Here is a 23121-nt window from a genome sequence, read left to right on the forward strand (position 1 = left end):
AGGAAGGCCAGCATTGGATATTAGCAGTTCTAGAAAATGTGTGTGCTCCACAGGGTGTTGATTCTTGACATTCATTGCCTGAACTGAGCATTCGACAGCTGTCCTTTTTAATTAGTCTTCAGAGAATTCTAAATCGAAAATAAAAAACCAGCTTCTAACTTCCTTGACTGCCGATTACTATTTGCCATGATTGCTTTGCCTTCCACAGCACTTTTTCAACTGTCACTTAAAACTATATATTAAAACAGAAAGAAAGAGAATAAATTGGAAGGGAAGAAGGGACTGACCACGAGGAGCCAGGCGGGTATGACACCTTCCTTCACTCTGTTGTCTCTCTCTCTCTCTTTTCTTTTTTTTAGGACAAAGTGGGGCAGTCAACGTCCAAACCCGAAAACCTAGCTAAGTCTGGGTTTTCGCCACAACCAAGAAGCCAACCAGGTAAGAACAGACTAATTTTGAAAGTGCTCGAGAACTTCATAGTTGTCTTTGGTATCCATGAGGTTCCAGGATCCCCTGTAGATAGGAGAATGTAAAAGTGACTGAGTCTTTATTACAAAGTGGACTTAAACTCGAGACCTATGCTCATCCTCCCAGGCACTGCAAATCACTACTACAGTGCTTATTATTCCTGACACAGTGTGACACTGTTAGAACATCTGCCACACTATGTTGTTTAAGGAGACAGTGACACAGAAAAGAATCTGTGTGTTTAATATGAATAGAATTTTTCCAAGTATTTTTGATTTGTGCTTGGTTAAACCTATAATTGTAAATCCTAGAGATATAGAAGCCCAATTATATTTTCTAAAATGTTCCTAGCATTAATAGAATAAAACTCTAGCATCTTCCTATTCTCTTAAGGTCAAACAATCTAACATACATAAAATTATATATTTTCTTATTTTAAGACTTATTTTTTTATATATCTGAGTGTTCTATTTGTATGCCTACATAACAGAAGAGAGCATCAAATCTCATTATAAATGGTCATGAGCCACCATGTGGTTGCTGGGAATTGAACTCAGAACCTCTATAAGAGCAGCCACTGCTCTTAACTGCTGAGCCATCTCTCCAGCCCTGTATATTTTCTTTGGATGAGCAAACTTCAGTAAGTCAAACGTTAAATTCTGTCTCGTATGAGTTATCTGGGGTTCACCTCTCACTGGATTCTGCATAAAGGCAACTCACCATTGCCTATTGAGGTCCCTATCCAGGGGATCCTCTCTTTTAACTTTAGGGCCCTTTCACTCTGGGAACTGCTGAGTTTTCTGTTGAGTAACTCCACAGCAAAATCCTGTGCATTTGAGCCGTTTCATGTTTTTCAGCTATGCTAGTTTTGCATGTATTACTTTTGGAAGAGAGATATCTTCTCTCTTCCCTTTTCTCATTCCTTCTGTACTGTTGGATTTCTGAGAGCATCACTGTGGTGAAGAAGGAAATGTCTCTAAATGAATATGAAAACAATTTGGTAAATTAGATCTAATAAATGGAAACTTTCATCAAGAGTGAAGAATCTGATCCTGACGTGAAACTAGGGGAACGCACGCACATGGCCCTTTGTTGGGCTACTGGTGAGTCTAAGTCCAAGAAGTCATAGGGGTTTGAGCTGCTAGGAGTTAAAGTAATCATATTTTTAATTGATTCTTGAAAAAGAAGATGATATTTATCAAAAAAATAAATGCTGAGGTGTATCATGTAATCAAATAAGGGTTTTCTCAAGCATTAGGCAGCTCATAAAAGAGACATCATCTGTCGCAGACAAACATAGGTTCATACCTCAGAGCATTTTCAAATAATAAGTATGCCATATTTGATATAAAATATAAATATAAGAGTACATGTTTGTTAGGACAGATTTGAATTTTAACTCAATACAGCCTACCACTGACAAATGATCTCATTGAAGTTGAGATAGTCCAGGTCTTACCTGGAAGTCCCAAGAGCTTATCTCTTTCCCTTTGTTTTTATATTCTACTCTCAACTACTCATAGACAGTAGTTGAGTTGGCTTCCTGTGGGTTCATCTCACTTCTCTTATAGGGTATGTAGCAGACAGTGGAAGCTAGGACTTGGACATGTCACAGCACCTGAAATAGGACTTAAAGGAAAAGGGATCCTGTTTTCATATGAAATGCCTGTTCCCCTCAGAATTTTAACCTTTAAGCACACGTGTGACATTGGCTTTCCTTAGTCCTCCCCTTCACCAGAAAAACCAAAGAGAACCAAAGAATGGCCTGGTAGTGTAGCCACAGAACCAACAAGAACAAATATAAATTAGTCCAAAGTAATAAAGCCAAGGAAGGTCTAAAGGGAAGAAATAGATGTTCTAACACACCATGAGACTGATAACCAACATGGGCACAATATATGTCAGATAATCTAATTTAGTTTCAAGGTACCGAGGGAAAGGTAACTATCTAGAATTTTATACCAATGTATCCTTTCCAGTAGGGCACAATGAAGCTTTTTCAAGCTGTTCTTGAGAAAACAAGTTACTGACAAGCTTGGTTGAGAGAAGGATTCCAGGCTGGGGAAGTATAAGTGAGTGGTAGAGCTCTTGCTTATCAGGCATATGCCCAGGATTTTATTTCTCATATTAAAAAATGTTATCAAAAGTGTGACTTCAGAAAAGGGGAATGGGAGCATTGAGGGAACATGGCAAGCAGAAAACAGTACAGTGGAGAGAAGCTAGCATGATATTGTTAGTGCAGTGCCATGCAAATGGTTGAAACAGGAACATATACTCAGATTTCAGGAGTCTTCAGTGAGTATGAGTCAAACCTGAAGATAATCTAGCTAGGAGAAGTAAAATGTGGAACAGTTTGTGAGAGGGTAAACTTGATTATGCATTTGAAAATATTAAATACAGCTAAAAGTTGGCTATACTTACTAAAAGAGCGTATATATCTATAGTTACTAAGCAGAAAAAGAATTGAGAATATTTTTTCTTAAAAAAATCACATAACACCATATAGAAAAAGAAGAAAAATAAGACAGGAAAGGAAAAATGAAGTCATACAGAACATACAAAATAGTAGGATAGATAATTCCAACCATATCCCTAAGAGTATTCACAGACTCACGCTCAAGATTCACCTCAACCCTTACACCCACCAGACACTCTAGATTCCTCTCTAAACCTGTGTAACTTTTTTGAAAAGTTGACCATATATGGAAAGTTGCAGTAAATTTTAAGCAATCCATTTCATGCAAGCCTCGTCCTTTGACCTAGTGTGATTAAATCAAATGTCAAAACAAAACATGTTTGTAGAAACTTTAAAACAAACCCCACTACTTGTGACCCACACAAGAAATCATGCTGGAAATGCCAGTCATTTCCATTTAAAATGGAATGGGCATGAGTGTATGGCAACACAAAAGTGTGTCTACACGCTGCTCAAGTTCTGTGTAGAACCTAACTTTTGTGTTCCAAAAAGAAGAATTACTGAAGCTAGAAGAGCGTATATAAGAATACGTCTGAGCAGTTTCAAAGAAAGCAGTTATAAAAGTTAAAATAGGAACTTATTAAAACAAAAATAGATCAATAGACAATAATGAAAGCAAAGTTGGTGTTTTGTGTTAATAAATAGAAAGTTATATCACAGTGCACAGACTAGTATGAAAGCAAACCATATTAGTAGCAGGTTGGAGTTTTAGAAAGTGAGAGTCTTCATGTTTTCAGGCTAAGACCTCTTTACTAAGACATACTGTAACCCTACAAAAGAGTGCAAGTAAATATGTATTTCTGTATAAATAAACCAAATGACACAAGACACTAAATGGTACTACGTCCCCTCCCCGATGGTGAGGAGGAACAGTACATGTAACATGCAGAGTATTATTCTCTTCTGTTAAAACAAACAAACAAACTTTAGTTCTTATAAATAGAAAAGACATTGTCACATATAAAAGGTAGCAAAGAGCCTGAACAGGCAATTTGCAGAAACATCAAATGCACTGTCTTCCTTCTGATTCTGGACACTCGTTTCACATGAAAACTAAGGAAACCAACTGAGTGGAAATCAAGGAAGCCAATGCTCTGAGGGAGGTTTCAGGGGATACAAGGGCACAGTCCCGCTTTCAAGTGTGTCCAAGTGCAATGTTCATCTTCCCTCTTGGCACACACACAGCACTTGGGAATCTGTGGTGAGCAGTGCTGGGGTGTACAGCTCTCTGGCAGTGTAGTACAGAGGCCGTTCCCTTCCTGGGAGAAAGTAGAGCAGTTGTCTCCAGGCAAGCCTGAAGCCCCACAGGACTGCTTTCCCCAAACCACCATCCTTCTGTTCCCACATCCCACATCCAGAACCAAATTCAGTGTATGAGGGTCTTGGGATATTTGACTGACTAGGACCAAGGCACTATGTTGTTCCTTCTTGCTTCCTTAATTTCTGATATCAAGTTTAGGATTTAATATATGTGGGGCCCAGAGTTGCTGGTTCCTTACAAGGGACCTAATGTATAGAATAAAAGATTAGCTGTGCCTTTCCTTGACCTCCTACTTCGCTCTGGCAAAGAGGATTTGTCATTCCTGTTTGGTTATCTCATTCCTAACATAAGCTGCTTATTTTTATGTGGCAGTTGCTAAAAACACTCCATGTATTTCTTAGCTGCACCAACAGAAAAGGCTGCACTTTACTTCAAAAATGGCTCATTTTCTAATACTTAAAACAACTCTAACAAATTTTAAGAAAAACTTCTTTCTTATGGAAAAATATATAAAATTAAATTTATTCTAGCCATCTTCAGTATATAATTCAGTGGTGCTCTTTTTATTCACAATGTTGTACAACCATCATCAATATCTAAGACTTTCTCAGCACTCCAGCAGAAACTATGAGCGAATTAAGCAATAAATCCTTCTACCTCTTATAACCTCTAGCCCATGTGCTGTCTTTCTAAATTTTAAGGTTTGTCTATGTTCACTTATTTTATAGCCTCATATCTTTTATTACTAAATAATATTCTGGTATGTTGACCTCCATTCATTTGTAGATAGATGATTATTCAATTTACTTCCTTCTACCTTTGGTTCTTGTGGCCATTAGCATGTGAGTGTCTAAATCTCTAGATTTCAAGTCCCATGGGCATATACTTAAGGATGGAATTGCTGGAATTTTCCTCACTTCTTTCCTAATGCCTAACACCTTTGTTAGAGTCAAGATGTTAAAAAGTGGGTGAATCATCTCTAGTTCTTTCCCCACCAAATCACTAATGTCTACATTCCTTCTGTATTATGGAAAATTAAATAATTCTTTCTATACTAGATAATGACACTTGTACATTATAGTGAATGTTCTGTTATCAGATAGCATGAGAAATTATAAATTCTTAGGTTTGTCATGATTTCTTGACTGTCTTCTACTTGTATGTTTCTGTGACTTCTCTGTTTTAAAAAATAAATTCTAGAAGCAAGTGAGAACTTGTGATACATGTTTCAGTTCATCAAATCCATCTTGCAGTCCTATGAGGTAGAATTGTTATTAGGGACATATTTACATGGAGGAAGGAAACAGGCCAGAGTTAGGAGCAATGTCCAGACCCCACCATTTGTGAGCGCCAGAGTTAGACTTGAACCCAGGATGGTGGGCTCCATTCTCTGAACCTTCTTTTCCTTTTGTTCTTTCTGGCCTCCATATTGGAACTTGTTCCTTATCATACTTCTTCCTTATCATACCACTACTTCTTTCCTCCATTTTTGATTCTTGAGATTTTTCTGTGGCTTGCAGTGAGATTTTGATCATGGGCTTCTTCCAAACAGCAGAGAAGATGCCTCCCATCCCTGCTGTCACCTCTGCACAGTGAAGAGTGGCCTCCCATTAATTGTGCTTCTTCCCTCCTTCCCACTTTTAAGATCATTTATCTTTATAAGGAAGATTGAGACAAACAGGCATTGAGGAGTTTGCATTCTCTGTCTTTGGCTCGTGTTGAGCAAGCAGCCAACCTCTTACTCCTGGTCCTTATTTGGAGCAAAACTGATTAAAATGTTGTCATCTTTTGCCATTTCTCGAGTCTTAGCCATTCTGGGCCTTGCTCTGCTGCTGCTCTGCCAGTTCACACCACTCTTTTGTCTAGTCCCTTTGAGCAGATAGTTGGGCTTCATTAGTGTTTCCTGTCTCCTTCAGCTGTCAGGATACTCCAAGTTTAATAGAGGGCTTTAGCCAAGCAACTCTTCCTGTTCTCCTGGCAGGTTTACTTTTCATTCTGCTTGCTTGCTGGGAAGTTCTTCTATGACTTCTATTCATGCATTCCTTTTTCCTCCATGATACAAGTATCTATTACTTACCAAGACCATGGGAAGAACAGGGATGCAGCAGTGAGCCTCACACCAATTATATAATGTGGATCATTTTTTTCCAGTAAAGTCTGCTTCAAATGGAGCAGGGAACAATTTAGAAATAAGTAATTCTTTCATTTAATTATGATCAATGATGAAAGAATATTTTCAAATCTCTCCTAAACTAGAAGCCAATCAGAATTGCTGTCTTGAGAAACACTAGAGGAGAGCCTCAGATCACTTCTATTAGAATAGCTAATGTTTACTCCACCATGAAGACTTTCTCTAAGACACAGATGCATGCTAGTCTGCAGTGAGTCTTCACAGAGGAGACATTTCAGTGGAGTTAAGCACTGTTAGCAGAGATAACCAATCAGTAGCTATTAGAGTCTAGTATCTGCTAATTACCTCATTTTCTGCTTTACCACTTAGCACACATGTGGCTGATCACTCAAGCCACTTTGACTATATTCAACTTTTATTTTAGACACTAAGTCTTTGATTTAATAATTCTACAAGGTGAAGTTAGCAAACAGGTCCTTAACTCATTCATATATATATATATATTGGCCATCTTTTTAAATAGTATACTTTCATGTCAAATAACTGAAATTCTGTTGCACAACTCGTAGTTTCTTTTGGGGTACTTCTGTAGCGAATGACTGCAACCTGGCTACTAAATGGAAGGACAATGGAAAGAGTTGGCATTTGTCTACCTCATGGTCTACTCTGTCGCACTTTTCTAAGGAATGGAAAAGTGGAGATATAGCTAACCAGAATTTGGCAACTCTGACTGGATGTTTAACTTCCTGAAAGACTGTAGCTTGATTAACTTAACTACTATTTAGTACCTACTGTGTGCCAGACCCCACTGTTAGGTGATAAGGCAAAAATGAAAGAACTTAGTTCCTGCCATTTCATAACATAAAAACTATTATGAAAAAAACAAGCATTCAGTTAGTAACTATCATAATCCCTTTAGACTGCTACAAGCCAGTCCCACAGCTTGAGTGGCATATAAGTAACAGAGATGTACTGCACTCACCTCCACAGACTAGAAGTCCAAGATGGAGGCCTCTGCAGATGCAGCACCTTCCTCATTACTGCCTTCTGGATATGTTTGCAGCTTGTAGGAAGGACAAATGTGCCTAATCCTATTTCTAATACAAAGCCCTTCTGACCTAATCATTTACCAGAAGTCCCACCCACCAAGACCATGGAAGTTGGCTCTAGTACCTAGAGTTTCGAGACCTGCAAATCTTCAGACCTTAGCAGGAACTTAGTTCTAGAATTCCCTGAGCCCAGCCCTTGAGAGTGGGATTCATACCTCCAAGTGCATCCCAAGAACATGTTGTAAACATGAACCCCAAGTAGTCCTGCACTTTGGGCATATTAGGACAGATGGCTCTGGATGTTCTAGTCTACCCAGCCCTGTCTGAACCTGCTATGCTGGTACAGCTGCAGTCTAGTCTCTGTCCTAGAAGCCAGCTCTTGTCTCCTGGGCTTTTTGGTTCTGGGCTCTCCTGGGATGGCTTTCAGGCTCTGATGCCTTAACACTGAAGGCTCTTCTGAGAGCCGAGTGCCCTTTCTACGACTGCCTTGCCTGTAAACAGAGGTGGCGTCAACTTCTCTCTCTTAAGCACTGAGCAGACCCATGCTGGGAGGAGTGCTGGCCTCTGGAGTGTGTTTATAGACCAAGAACTTCACTCTGCCAAGAATCCCTTCATCTGAGGATACAAGCTTGCTGTACCTTCCCACTTCCCCCTAAGCTGAAGCCAAAAAACATCCCCTCTTGAGTGGACCCCTTTTAGTTGGGAGTCCATGCTCACATTCTTACAGGACATACTATTCCCTGATAGGTGTTTAAACTAGTGTAGGTTTTAACTTCATAGATGGACTTACTTTTCTAAAAGTTGTAAAAGTAAAATCAATTTTCATATCCTTCCCTGCTACTTATATTTAGCACCATAACTCTTTTTCAATGCTTGTTGCATAAGTCTTCATTAGGTCTGGTGGCAGGGATTTATTATTTTTTACTGACATAAGTATTACACATATTTTTAGGTACCATATGATGTTTTAGTATATGTATACGTTGTATAATGTTCCAAGTTAGGATAAACATTCTTCTCAAATAATTACTCTTGTGGTAAACATTTAAAGATATGAAGTGCTTTATGAATAGTATAGAGACATGGAGCTTGTCTATTTTAACATCTGTATCCCAATACCTTAAATTGGGTTGACTAGGTAGTTTGTATTCACTTAAATATGTGTTGAATGAAGCAACATTGGGTAGGTGAATAGATTTTGAATTTATGGAGTTAAGGTCTTGAGTATACAGTGTTTCTATTTAGTATGATGATAAAGATTCCTTAGTGTCTCTTTTGGTTTTAAAACATTGGCTCTTTGAGAGCTCAATACCCATGAGTGACAGACTTTTGGACCATAACCTTGAGTTTCCTTTTTCGAGTCCAGTGTTCTTAGACTAATATTTTTAGGGTTGATGGAAAATGGGAGCCTTCTAAAGTGACAAGTTATTTATATAGTTTCTTGTACCCAGGCTTCTCCCTGATTTATGATGTAATAGAAAAAGTAGGGATTGAAATTAGAAGGTTAAAAAGAAACAGTTTAAAATTGGTAAGGAAGACTTGAAAGATACAGTTTATCTTTGGTTCTTTTGGAATGTTATTTTGTAGATTGTGCATGCACACAAGGTATCTTCTAAAAGTAAAAATAGAAATTGCATGGCTGTATCTGTGCCTTTAAAATGTAATTTGCAGCTCAGGTCTATGGTTCTCATTTGGCAGGCTGAAACATTTTGGTAGTGGAAAATTCCTTTTCTGTGTTGTATGGGTCTTTGGTGCAGAATCCAAGTCACCTTAAAGAACTGGGAAAAGACTTAGTAATGTCCAGGTGCTTCCTTAAACACTGTGAGAGGATACTATAAATCCAAGGAAGGACACTTTACTATGGGACACTTATTGAACACTGGGTGCCAGTTCTTTAGTTTTAATGAATGGAATCATTGAGTTCAATAAGTAGCTTTCCTTATTTTTTTAAATGGAATTATTTTACAGTTCCCTGAAACATAGTTTTAAAAATAAATCTCATAGGAATCAAAGTACAAAGCAATTAATTATTTTCTTACTGTTTTGTTGTTGTTGTTGTTGTTTTTAGATTTGTAGTTGCACAGCCACAAAGACATCTGGCTTCAGCTTTGATTTGCCCTAGACTTTATAGCCTGTGGCACTAGCTTCCCCCAGGCATATTGTGGGCCTCAGCTGTCTGTAAGAGTAGACAAACTTTCTGATTATTGCCATTCTATTTATTAAGGCTCTGTTGTCAGTAGAGCTTTGCACACACCATTATAATGTGACCATGTTGAACAACCACTGCCTGCCACTATCCTGAATAGTGACCGAACATTACTTTTATACTGAAGATTCATTTTTCTGAGGAAGAGGACCCCATGCTAACTATAACTAACTTAAGAAACAGACAGCACCAGGCAGTGGTGGTGCACGCCTTTAATCCTAGCACTTGGGATGCAGAGGCAGGTGGATTTCTGAGTTTGAGGCAAGCCTAGTCTACAGAGTGAGTTCTAGGACAGTCAGGGCTACACAAAGAAACCCTGTCTCAAAAAAACAAGAAAAAAAGAAAAAGAAACAAACAGCATTTCTGTGCCCCGCCCTTCCGCACTCCGGTAAGAAGCCAGTGCTCTCAGTACAACCTGGAAAGGAGAGGCTCCCCAACAAAGGCAGTCTCAGGCACCCTTGCATCCTTACTATTTGCTGAGACTCCTTTGCCTCAGGGTTTTTCCTGTTCTTGCTTTGTCTCTGGACTTGGGAACTTCCTTCTTTACCTTAAATTGATTTTCTCAAGGATTCCCCCTGACATTTCTCCCTGGCCATGCTGGTATCAGCACTGTTCACCTGAGGCTATTCTGAAGTCTGACTTGCATGAGTCCAGACCTATGATGGCCATCATGAGCAACATCCATGCCAGTCTTTTCTCAATCTCATCATGGGATGAGGCATGTTTGAGTGGGCAATGTTGGGCAAGTTGAGAAAAAAAAGAGAGAGAGAAAGTGGCTCTATGTTGGGGATAAAGTGATTCTTAGGGGTTTGTTCCATACAAGGATCAAGTGCACAGGGGCTAGGATCAAGAACCAAGAACAAGTGAGTCCTGGGCTGTGAGTGAACAAGCTCTGAGAGAGTAAGGTAACATAGTCTATGAAGTATGAGCATGGAACATTGCTTCATTCTGGCAGAGGCCTACCCTAGTAAAGCAGTAAGATGGGATTTTTAATTAGCCATGTTTGAAGGTATCTAAAAGTCTTAAGTTTAAAATTGCTTTTTTACTGTTTTTCTTTTAACATAGGAATAGTTAGAATCATGTGTGGTTGTACATACTTGTATTCCAAACATCTGGGAGACTGAAATAGATAGCCAGACCATGTCTCAAAAAAAAAAAAAAAAAAAAAAAAAAAAAAAAAAGCAAAATTAGTCATGTTGGTGTATAGCCATTACCCAAGTCTAGCCACATAACTCTTCTCCAGGTGCAACCCTAAGCCCATAAATACTAACTCTTATTCTCTGCCTCACTTTCTTTCTAGATGTGTGTAGTCTTTTTCATTTGTACACATTTCAAGATCCCACAGAAACTAAAAGCTACAAATGCTTGTGTTTCAAGTGCAAAATGATGTTGGGTTTGCATATAAAATAACACTTCTCCATAGATGTTGCTACTTAATTATTTATAATGCCTAAGTCTATAGAACTAATATAGGCTATACTGCGTTGCTTTAGAAGGATGGCAAAAATCATCTGCAGATATTTAATGTAGATGTATAGATTTCATTCCCCCAAATGTTTTTGCTCTGTGGTTGCTTGAATCCATGGATATATGAAATCTTAAAGGACACTAATAGTACCTTCGTTTACTTTTTTAAAAAATGAACCATAGAAAAGTTATGTTAATTTTGTGGATCTTAACATCTTTCATCTAGTTATTAAGTATGCTTAATAAAATATTAGTGAATTACCGCTTCCCTTTTGTAACATTTCTCACATGTTTGATTGATTTCTGCCCCCTCAGATTGGAGTGTGAACTGTAACAGCTGTTCAGTACCAAAAACTATTTTTTATAGTGAAGTCTTGTTCCCTCGGTCATTTTTTTTTTTCAGCTTCAAGTGTATTTTAAAAGAGTGTTGATTTTCATTTCTGTCTTTAAGTCTTTTTAGAAATTGCCACAGAGTGACAAATCAAAAAACACAAATAAAGTAGCATATATACTGACTTGTAACTGAGTTTTAAAAAGACTTACAAAAACAGAAGGTGCTTAAAGAAGAAGATCCGCTTGTTGGATGACAAGGGGTAACATGTTCAGTTAACAAAGTGCTGTTACCACTTAATCAGAAAGACCAAATACATGCTGTGTCTCTGTCTCTGACTCAAGTCCAGGAAAATGGCAGCAAAAACGTGGTCCAAAATGAAAAATCAGAAATTTCTCAGGTAGATATACTGTTTAATTCTTCCTTCCCTGTCGTTAAGTCACACAGACACACAAGCTTGCCTACAGCTCCTCATTTCCCAACAGACTTACGGCAAGAGCGAACAAGGAAAGCACTGAGTGTTCCCAGGTGAGGGGGGGGCGGGGGCAGGGGCTTCCTGTGAAGATTGGGCCATAACAATGGATACATCACATATGCATAATACAAATGTCTTTAAGAAATTAACTTAGTGAAGAAAACCCAGGATCATCATTAATCTCCAGTTCGCGTAGAAAAGACACTAGATGGTGCTATGAACCAAGAAGTGTGTTATTTGTTAAGGTGCTAAGGTACGCATGCCTTGGAGGGAGATCCTCCTCTGCCAGCACCGCTCCCCTCTCCTTGCCCTTTCCAGATCAGCAAACCTCACTTGGCTTGTGAGAGATATTTGCCAGTCATGGCTTATGAACCAAATAAGAATTTATTTAACTAAATTTACATGTTTTTCCAAACAAAACTAGCCTTGAGTTTGTTAATGACAGTGAAGCAAGAAGAGATGTGAATTTAAGATCAGATGACCTCAAATATTTGGGGCAAAGTCCATGGCGAGTTGCAACTTGGCTCTTTAGGGAAGGGAGACAGCTACCAAGAGTTTTATTTGGCAGCCATGTTTGTTCAGGAAAAACATTCTTAAAAATTCATTGGAGGTGAAATTGTCTATATAAAGTCATTTTTCTTTTCTTTCCTAGTATTCTTTCTAAAGGGATGCCATTGTGGAGCATGTTTCATCAGATTAGCATGGAGTAGACAAGCAAAGCACATCGGTCTTGTCTCCTTCTTCCTCTTCTGTTCACTGGGAGAAAGCCTTTTCCAAATGGATTATTATATCTCTGCTCAAATTCATGGGAGTACAAAACAGTTTAGCAGTTTGCTACACAGACAGAAAAGTCACAAGGTCCTCACTGAGAAAAATATAAGCTTATAGAAAATTTACAAGAACTGCATGTGATGCTGGTAAGATAGGTCAGTGGGGAAAGACACCTCTAAGCTTGACAACCAGAGTTCAATCCCATTAATTACTACATTGTAATTAGAAGGAGAGAACCAACCTACAAGTTGTCCTCTATCCACCCAACTGCTGTGATTCACACCTTGCCATAAATAAATATGTATAATTTTCTTAAAAAGAACTAATATAATTTTAGTATACCTTACTCTAGTACTTAAAAAATAAAATTAATGTAGACCCTTAAGAATTAGGTGTTTAAACATAATTTAGAAGATTTCATTTTAAGTCTACATTTGAATTTTAGGAACTTCAAGTAAAGTCTCATCTGTAATTAAAAAAAAAAATTCCAAACATATAAATTAGTAATTGTCGTCATAGGATATATTAAAGTTGTTTTTTGAGTAAGCCATTTTAGAAATTTCATTCTGACAGCTCTGAAAAGCTTGAAGATTTGAAGAATCTGGGTATAGTGGTTATATTTGATTGGTGAAGATTGTAACCTGTTATCAAATTAGCCTGATATCCTTTCAAAGATCATCCAATACAGTATATTCAGATGAAGAAATTACCCACTCCGGAGGAGAGGAGAGCAATCTGGGCATGTGTTGTCTATTCTAGAATCTACCTGCTTTATATGAATAATATTTGAATAGTATCAGAATTGCTTTGACTTTGGCTTTACTACAGAAAACCAACCCAGGAATTTACCTGTTCCCCCAAAAAGAAATAGGACAGAAGACACCAGGGACTGCCACCAGGGGTCGGCACAGCCAAAGACTACAGCAAGCCCAGGGAAAAATAGCCATGAATGATAATCTGCCAGCACAAACCAAGCCATTTCGTTTTCTCAGAGGCTGGGAGCGCTGTTGGACCAGGAACCGTGTTGCCAGTGAGTTTCTCTAGGACTAACGGAGTAGAAATAGGGAGGGCTCAGTGTCTTACAAGGCTCTTTTCTGTCTAAACACTTAGGAAGTAGCTCTGCATGGAGCAAAACTTGGGGTTTTTCTTCGCATGGGGTTCATTTAGTCAGTGAATGGGCCTGAGGACCCACCACACACACACACTTTAGTATAGTGGACTTTGCATTTCACCCAGTGTTACTTCTTAAATGATCTGTCAACATAGAAATGCTTATTTGTGAGTAGAAGCATGGGTAATTCTTAATTGTTCATTAATTGTTAACAAAGTAATTGTTTGGAGAACAAAATAATTGTTAGTATGTTAACTAACCCTGAATGTTAATGAACTTTCCTATAAGTATATGAACTCTAATGTAACCTCTGTTCCCACTGAGGTCTTCTCCTTAGCCATTCTCTGGTTCCCTCCTTTCATAAGTGGACTAAATGCTGCTCTACTACCACTATTCTGGTAAGGCCTTTAAGAGGCATGTCCCTTCAGAAGACAGCAGAACCTAAAAGTGTAACCCCTACCTGCCCTACTAAAATCTTAGATTGTTGTTACCCAGGTAACCCCTAGCTGGGCAAGTGCTCTGAGGTGACTCTCAGCAATCCCCTTTGTGATATCTTAGTTTTTTGGTCATTATTAATTACCAATTCAGCACTATTGTCCATTTACTATCTGACTATAGGGTTAATATGTGACCACTCAGAACCTTTGCTGTATCAAGATCCTCTTCTTCCTCCTTCCCTTATCTATATCTAGTTCCTTCACTTCATTACCAATCTGAATGCTTATGTGCACCTAGCTGCTTCTCTCTTGGGCCCACAGCCCACTGTTCCCTCTTTGTCAGCATCTCTTGCACATGGTCTCTTCTCTTATTCCAGTGACTACACCAATCAGACAGCTAGGGCCCATCACCACTATTTTCAGCAACCTGCTATCTTGTCTCTCCTAATGACCTTGGAACCTGAACTGCCTAGATGCACCATGGGTCACTTCTGCTATTCAGCTTCCATCAGGGTCTCTCTTACATCTCCAAGCCAGGGCCATTCAATGTTCTCTGCTTCTACCTGTATATTCCCATAATTGTGCCCTGTTCCTTCACCCACCAGAGAAGTACTAATCCCTGGAAGGTACAGTTCTTTCCATTTCTTACACCATGCCAGGTATTCTTTAGTGGGTTTTAGTATCTTTTATTGTCACATCCTTTATTCTTAAGAAACAAGAGGCAATAAAAAAAAAAAAAGGCCACCTAAGACATTGTAATGCTAAAGAACAAAATCCTGGTGCACATACATTCTAGACAACCACGCTACCACAGAATTACTGGCCCCGCTAGATCTAGAAAGATCCTTGAGCCCATTTGTTGTTCATAGTCCAGGTCAAACAAGCATCTAAATTTATTAGCAAATCCCAAGATGTTCTCTACTGCTTATATTTTCTGGAAAAAGATAAAAGCAAGTAACTTCATTCCTTAAACGTGCTTCCTTGGCTGATAGACCAGTTGCCTGTTTGTGTTGTTTTTCTGAAAAATAAGTGAAATGGATCTGCTTATTCTGTATCAGACTCTATTATAAAACAGGTTATACCTGACTTTACCCTCACAGTCCCCTAGGGGATGGATATATTGCTAACTCTGTACTAGACCTGAAGAGACTTCAAACAGAAACCTCTGATATGTTGTCCTGAGCACTGAGGCTGTAGGACCAGTCTGGGCAGGATAAGCAGGTTCAAAATGCCTTCTCTTATTTCTTCCTATACTTTGGAGGCATTGACCTCTATGAGAGTGAGTGTCTTACATACCTTGACGGCCTTGTGTGAGGTTTAAGGCTCTCACCCGGCCATATCTTACAACTTGTGAAATGCTATAATATAGTCAGCTAAGGTCACTTCTTACCCTATTGTTAAGTTGACACTTTAGGAAACACCTTCACAGCTGACCTCTGTTCTTCTGCTCTTACCAACTTTCCACTCCTTCTGCCTCAGTGTTCTCTTAAGTACAAGAGGTGTGTTATAGATATATCTATAGGGACTGAGCACCCCATGATCAGTTCTCTATATTTTGTCTAGCTAGGCTTTCTGTAAAGGTTTCCATTTGTTGCAAAGAGGTGAGAGTTATAGTTAACTGTAGGTATAAGGATGAATAGAACCCAATTAGAAGTTATGCTGGTTTAGTAAAATGATGTAAAAAAAAAAAATCTTCTCTAATATCCATGACCTCACTTGCACTGGGAGATTGACTAGGTTTCCAGTACTGGCCTTAAGTCAAACTAAGAAATCATTGGTTGCCACCAAGATATGGGTGCCACTACTGCACTGTTAATATCTTGCCATGCTGGTCATTGTTGTGATTCATGAGTATTATAGCTGAGTAGGACTTCTCACCTTCTTCCCTTAGTAGATTTTATGGCACCTTCTGATATTATGAAAGCTAATTCTCGGGGAAGAGATTTTCAAGTCAGATCCAGCTTGGGTATTCCAGGTCTTATGTCTAAACTTCATGGTATCTTTAGCAATAGGGACTTACCTTCAACTTCCAGAAGGCAACCAAGAGCAGCTGCAATAGCTATATTGTTCTAAGAGTGTCTAAGACTCTCTTGATGAACAACCCAAAAGGAGATTTTTTTTCATGCCTAGTACTGGGGCTTTTATTTGACAATATATAGCTTTTTCAGGAAGCATTGTCATTCCAAGTGGGATAACTTCATTTTGAACTATACATGTAACATGTATACACACAGACCTAGCATGTACTATATGTAAGAAATATGATTTCATAGTATTGTTAAGATACTGTTTGATTTAGGGGCCTGATCACCCAAAGATAACCATTTTGGTGGAACTCTACACCCTCACTGACATTTTTTTCTTCTCTTGCCTTTTTTTATGTACAGAGCATGGTGTTGGGCTTCAAGTACTAATGAACAACGATATTAACTCATCCGTGGAAAGCCTTAACTCAGCTTGCAACATGCAGTCTGATACTGATACTGCGCCACTTCTTGAGGATGGCCAGCATGCCAGCGACCAGGGCGCGGCGGCATCCAGCTCCCGGGGACAGCCACAGGCGTCCCCAAAGCAGAAAATGCAACGCTCGCAGCCTGTGCACATTCTCAGGTGGGCCAGAACATGTGCTGTCTGCACAAACAGTGCACTCTGCACTCCAAATGGTGATGGGCAGAGACTGTAAAATCAAGTTAGATGAGTTTGTTCTCTTAATAGCAGCTACAGTTGTCACTCTATAATCTTGAGGAAACCAATCTCCAATCCTAAAGCCAAAGTACAGACAGTCCTGACTCCCACCCCTGTTTACTGTGCTTCTCCCTACACATACATAACAATGGTGAATTTGTGCTCATAAATTAGATATTGCAATATGTTACAACAATAATTAATAGTACAACAGAACAATTATAATATTAATGAAGTCATGTGAGTGAGTCCTCTCCTTCCTGTTGTGATAGTGAAATGACACAAAGTGGTAGGATGGAAGGAACAAAGTGGGACAGGTGTTGTGATACTCTAGGCTGATGTTGACTATCTGTGGGTATGTCGTGAGAATTTTCAAGTCATGCCCCTGCCATCTGACCTCAAAGAACTAAAAGTGCAGCTCTCAGTGGCCCTGGGTATGCTGTGTAACATTTCAGCGTTTGGTGTGAACTTGCTGCTTGGCTTAGCATCTAGACCTTTTTGAGCTCCGGATTCCATAATCATGCTCCAAGTTCATGTTCCTCAGAGTAGGGTCTACAGCTCAGCTGCAGTGTTCTCCAGGGCATCCTTAAAAATGTACAATTCCGAACCTTGATCGTGGTTCTGTTTTGGCCTTATCCCTTGAAGACGGAACAGAAAAGCATATCTGTGTTAGCAAAAGGAGAGTCCTGGGACCCTTAAGGGAACTTCATGAGAGGTGGCAGATCTCTAAGCTAAGTTCAAGCTAGTAAGAAAGTGGAAGGTTAAGAGTGTTCAGTAGCTCAGTCTTATTGAGGGGAAGATGTGGAGCCCTGTAGTCATCTCTAGTTTATGAAACCAAGCTGAAGAAGGGAGCTCTTGAGGAGGACTGCCTTTGCCTGGCTCAATCTCAGGACTCCCATGAGTTTCAGGCTTGCATGACCGAGCAAGGATGATGAGCTCTTAATACAAACTTGCTCCTGCCTCTCTGGGAATTCACAGATGTGTGTGCAGTGAACTATGCTAGGGATTGTTGCCCAGCCTCTGTCCAGCTGGAGTTCTAGTGGTTGTACTTTCTCAGCACTGCCTATTCTGGGATGTTCCCCACTCCTCCTTGCTTCCAGAAACTTCTAAAAGGGTTCTTTATGGTCTGACATTAAATCTTCTTCAGCCTCAGTAACCATCCCCTAGGTTTCTACTCTTTCCAAGGATGTGGATGCTGGGTTCACACTGTGGAAGGGCCCCCAATGATTTGCACAGGCTGGGTGAGCTAAGAGGAGAAAGGTATAAAGAGAGAGTGTGCAGGACAGAGCTCTGGTGAGGGAGAGAATTATTTTCAAGTGGATGAACCAGGCAAGGTTTTGGAAGCACAGACACCTCCACCTCCCCGATCCTGGCACTTCTGTAGCCATCTTGACATCCCTGAATCCCAGGTCCTCTCCACAGACACTTTCATTTTGCAGCCTCAGGGACAATCCTCTTTTGATGTGAGCCTCTGTAGCAGGGATTGCTTTCATCTTTGCATAATACCCCTTAATTACACTTCTGGGCAGTATCTGAAATGTTATACCATTAAAAAAATTAATGAGGTTAAAAATTGAAATAATTTATAAATTTTCAATACACCCTAATAAAGAAGGAGGCTTTTGTGGGCTGCTGGGACATCAGAAACAGTTCTGTCAGGTTCTGTAGATCAAAGATGTTAAAGCTGAAAGTTCTACAGGAAAATCAGGAATTGTTAACAGTAAAAATAAGCTTTCTGCCATATCATCAGGCTAGTATAGGATCAACTTCCCCATGTTTCACAACACATGCCTTGAGAATGCTAGTATCTTAAAAGTCAGAACATCATTTCCTGGTATACACAAAATGGCTAGGCAGATCTTTCTTTGAAGTCAGAGAATGGTTGGTAAGGCCAACACAGTGAATTTTCAAATAGCAAATTCTCTCAGGAAGGCTCATGGATCAATGATTTTTTGTTTGTTTGTTTGTTTTGTTTGTTTTTCAAAATAAGGTTTCTTTGTATAGCCCTGGCTGTCCTAGAACTCACTCTGTAGACCAGGCTGGCCTCAAACTCAGAAATCTGCCTGCCTCTGCCTCCCAAGTGCTGGGATCAAAGGAGTGCACCACCATTTGCAGAGCTAGATCAATTATCTTATCAAACTGTAAAAATATTCAAAAAATTATTTGAAGATAATATATAAAAAGTAGTTCCATGGTGTGCTGAAATAAGAGGAGGGCCAGACTTTCTAAGCAGACCATGAGTGAACCCCACTCTGCCTGTCCTGAAAGGAAGGCTCTACACACTGGTAATGTCCCCTCACTGGTGGGAGGGTGGGTGGGATGAAGTGTCTCTCTAGGAAGCCCAGGGAAATAGAGTCAGGAGGTCACCAGCAGGACTCTACCAAGAAAAGCACTGGGCATTTATTATCATTTTAGCTTTGACTTTGAACTTGATTTCGCTGCTATTTTCATAATTATACTCAATTCATCATCCATTGCTTAATGATGTGTCTAGTGAGCTTTGGATTTTTCAAAGGGGAAAAGGAAGGAGAGATGACCCTGAAGAAATGCCAGGGAATACAGAGTAGAAGCTGAATTAGTAAGAACATTCTAGGAAGATCAATACATGAAGCTTTGATTTCCGAACAGTATAGTCTTAATCACTTTGCTCATAATTTGATCACTTCCACAGTTCAGGTGAGGAACCAGGCAACCTCCTACAATTAGATATGTGTTCATTTCAAAGACTTCAGGAAGTCCTGTTCTCTCGAAGCTGCCTTTATTCACAAAACTTTTTACATACAGGGTATACATTGAACAGATGCCAACAGAGTATAGTATGCTGAGCCCAAAATATACGTTGCATAATAGCCATTTTTTAAAGTGTTAGTGAACACTTGGGATTGATGGTCAGTCCCCAAAGTATTCTCATCTTAGAGAACAGAAACTATACTCACTAAATAGCATCTCCCCTGCCCCTCTCTCCTCTGCCCCTACTACTCTACTTTCTGAATTCAACTATTTTGTATGCCCTACACAATGGAGTCTTCTAGTATGTGTTCTGCTATTGGGTTTATAGCATATGTCAGAATTCTCTTCCCTTATTTTTTGGATAATTCTCTTTTTAAGGCTACATGATATTTCATCACAGAGACATGCCCATTCATGGTTGGACAATTAGGCTACTTTCCAATTTGGGCCACTGTGAATAAAAGGTCATGAACACGGTTGTACCAGCATCCATAAAAACCCAGCATTTCCTTCTCTAGGGCATAGACCCATCAGGTGTGTGCTAGGATGGCAAACTAATTTTTGACTCCTTCCTTATAGGCGCCTTCAGGAGGAAGACCAGCAGTTAAGAACTTCTTCTCTTCCGGCCATCCCCAACCCGTTTCCGGAGCTCACTGGGGGGGCCCCTGGGAGCCCTCCTTCGGTTGCTCCCAGCTCCTTGCCTCCTCCTCCGAGCCAGCCTCCTGCCAAGCATGTAAGTGGTCCCTGACTACAGCACAGTGATGCATTTCTTTGTGGAGAAAGGAGGAAAGTTCTAAGATTGCCTCTTTGGGTTGATACTGAACTTTTTTCTCATGAGTTCTTTTAATGTATTGGCCAAAATTCAATTTAATAATTTAGGAATGTATCAGGGTAGTTTTACAAAAAAAAAAAAAAAGTTATGTTTTTATGTACTTATTTATGTATTTATTTACTTATTCCTGGGGGGCAGCATGTATGCCGTGATGCATATATATAAAATTAAAGGACAATTTTCATAAGTCAGTTCTCCCTTTACAACATGTGGGTTCTGGAGAATCAAACTCAAGTCCTTGGACTTGGCATCCAAGTGTCTTTAGCCTCTCACCAGACTGAAGAATGCATCACTGTGTTTCAAAGAATCTGAACTGTGTTTTGTTGTTGTTGCTGATGCTGTTGTTTTTTAATTAATGATTTGATGCTTGAGGATGATTTTAGCTCTTTTTAAGAAATCGTGTGACCAGGTCGTCTTGGTCAACCAGCCCTTCTGCTGTGGCACACTGCTGGGCCTTCCTGTGCACATACTCTTCAGTACGGGAAACAATCAGAGCTTCCATCTTGAGGTCTTGACGTCGAATGAGGCCTGTTCAAGGCCAAAGAATGGCCACTTGACCCAGGAGCTAATAACTACCCTTTTAAAACTTGTTTCTCCTTTGAAGTGGTCCTACAAAGTAGAGGGGTAGTCACTGCCCCCATGTGAGAAACTCCCCAGTGACAGCCATTCAGCTTATCAGAAACATGAGCGGGAGAATTGTGTCATCTCAAACTCCTTTAGCAGTGGGCTGGGAACAGGATGGCCCAGGGCTCAGCAGCACACCACACCCTGCCTGCTGTAGGGAACAGAACAGAGACAGTGGCTTTACATGGAGGCTTTGCTCTGTGCGGCGCGTGGCTGCTGTGGTGCTCACTTACAGCTTTGGTTGGCCCTGTAAATCAGTACAGGTGTCACTGTCACCTACAGTGGAGGAAACTGAGGCTGGTGTCAGCATACAGTTGTGTCTGACCTATCGTCTAGGCCTAGAGTCCTCACAGGTTTCCTGCCACCTCAGCTGCCTCTTTCAAACTTGCAGTTTAGAAGATTCTGTGTTTTCCCACTAGACCAATTCTTTCCATTTGCCCACCTCTGCTGTTCTCTAACACGGAGGAGCCAGCCAGCCCCATTCTCTGAAGTCTAGTGGCATACAGCACCAGGCTCTCCAGCACTAGGCTTTGTTTTCTAATACTCGCTGGCTTTGGAATACTGTTCCCCCTGAGTGCCTCTCGAGCCGCCCGCATTACAGCACTGTCAGACTTAGAAGGTGAGGTCAGTGTTCCTTGTCTCAGAGCCAGCACTGTCCTGGCTTCCACACAGGTCACATGCTGAAGTGCATCTGGGCTGTCTACCTCCCTGGTGACCTTCTGCCTTGAGTAAGGATCCTGATGATCGTGTATGGTTTGTCCCCGAGGTTGTTTACAAGTTTCCTGTCCTGAAGTAGACCACAAGCGTACTGTCTGGCCCTCGCCTTGGCTGGCAAGAAAATGAGCCTCCTCCCCACCGATTGTCCAAATTTGTAAGAATAAGGAAACCCGGGAATTTTGCCTGCTCGTGTTTTTCTTGGGATCAGAGTTGGCTCTTCATGAGAACAGTGGACTGGCGTGTTTGTCGTCAGATTCCTCAAGCCAACTGGGACCAGTGAGAGCAGGGAGGGTGTTTCTCACTTGTGGAAGACTGTTGTTCTTTGTGGCTGTTTTTAGTTCTATTTTGTGTTTATTCTTTGATAACCTCATGCATGTAAATTGTATATTTTGATCAATATCTATTAGTAGGGAAAGTAGCGGGTACACTTGCAGTACAGTGAGTGCGGACAACAAAGGGCAAATTAAGAACTCAGTTCTCTTCTCTCATGTAGATCCATGGATCAAACTCAGTTCCTCAGAGTAGAACCCACGTGCTTTGATATGCAAAGCCATCTCACCAGCCTTTTTGGTTTTGTTCTGACCCACTGAGTTTTATTGAGGGTCAAGGTTATTTACCAAGCATGAGCAACTCATTAATGACTACACCACTGAAGAAAGTCATCCTGTACAGGGGCTATGCCGAGTGAGCTAAATCTAGCTTGTTACCGTCCAACAAACACTGTCCTGAGTATAGCTTGTCTGGTGGTCTGTGTACTCAGCAGCCTGGTGGGATAGCCTTATTGGGAAGGGTGTGAGGGACCCCATATTACTGAGGACTGACATGGTTACAGATGACAATGGTACTAACATGGCTGCTGGGTTTATGTATTTCCAAGTTTTCTCAGCCACTGTCAGGATATATTTAGCAGCAGAAAACCAAACCTGGCTGGCTTCCTTCATGAGGACACTTAACTTTCATGGAGTAGGATATCTGGGGCAGAAAGCAGAAGCTGATCTGACCTTGTTCCTTGTTGTGGAACTTATACACTGTCTCTGTAGGCAGAGCTGGTGTGACCATAGTTAGGCCTGTCATTAAGCACAACCTTTTCACCTCAGTGGGTGAGCCAGGTGCTTGAACACATGCAGTGGTGACAGGGAAACAGGTCCTATCTGGAGTACGCTGACACAGCAGACATACAGATAGAGTCACTGCTGACTTGAACTGTTCAAGGGCAGAGCTTTTGAGAAATATGGGGGGATCAAGGGAACGTGTAAGAGGAGGTCTGATCCATGCTAGGTAATGCTGTAGATGGGACCTTTTCTGAATTCATAACAAGCTCAGCAACGGCAGACTTCTCTTTCAACCAGT

At 40.3% G+C, this 23121-nt stretch overlaps 1 protein-coding gene across 15 annotated transcripts in view; it reads left to right on the forward strand.

Moving 5' to 3' along the window:
• The window catches only part of Grb10 (growth factor receptor bound protein 10), a 110068-nt gene that overhangs the window by 50852 nt on the left and 36095 nt on the right, over window positions 1-23121 (forward strand). For 7 of the 15 annotated variants that reach the window (XM_031338250.1, XM_031338247.1, XM_031338235.1 and 4 more), the window contains 4 exons: window positions 360-438; window positions 13501-13665; window positions 16571-16793; window positions 20178-20331. In XM_031338250.1, the coding sequence (XP_031194110.1) occupies window positions 13581-13665; window positions 16571-16793; window positions 20178-20331 (462 nt within the window). In that variant the 5' untranslated portion in view covers window positions 360-438; window positions 13501-13580. Of the gene's footprint in view, window positions 1-359; window positions 439-11828; window positions 11918-12516; window positions 12782-13463; window positions 13666-16570; window positions 16794-20177; window positions 20332-23121 lie in introns of those variants that run through there. The other 8 variants (XM_031338242.1, XM_031338240.1, XM_031338241.1 and 5 more) reach the window with 4 other exon arrangements.

The sequence above is a fragment of the Mastomys coucha genome, unplaced genomic scaffold (assembly GCF_008632895.1).
Source record: "Mastomys coucha isolate ucsf_1 unplaced genomic scaffold, UCSF_Mcou_1 pScaffold22, whole genome shotgun sequence".
In the NCBI taxonomy this organism is placed as follows: Eukaryota; Metazoa; Chordata; class Mammalia; order Rodentia; family Muridae; genus Mastomys; species Mastomys coucha.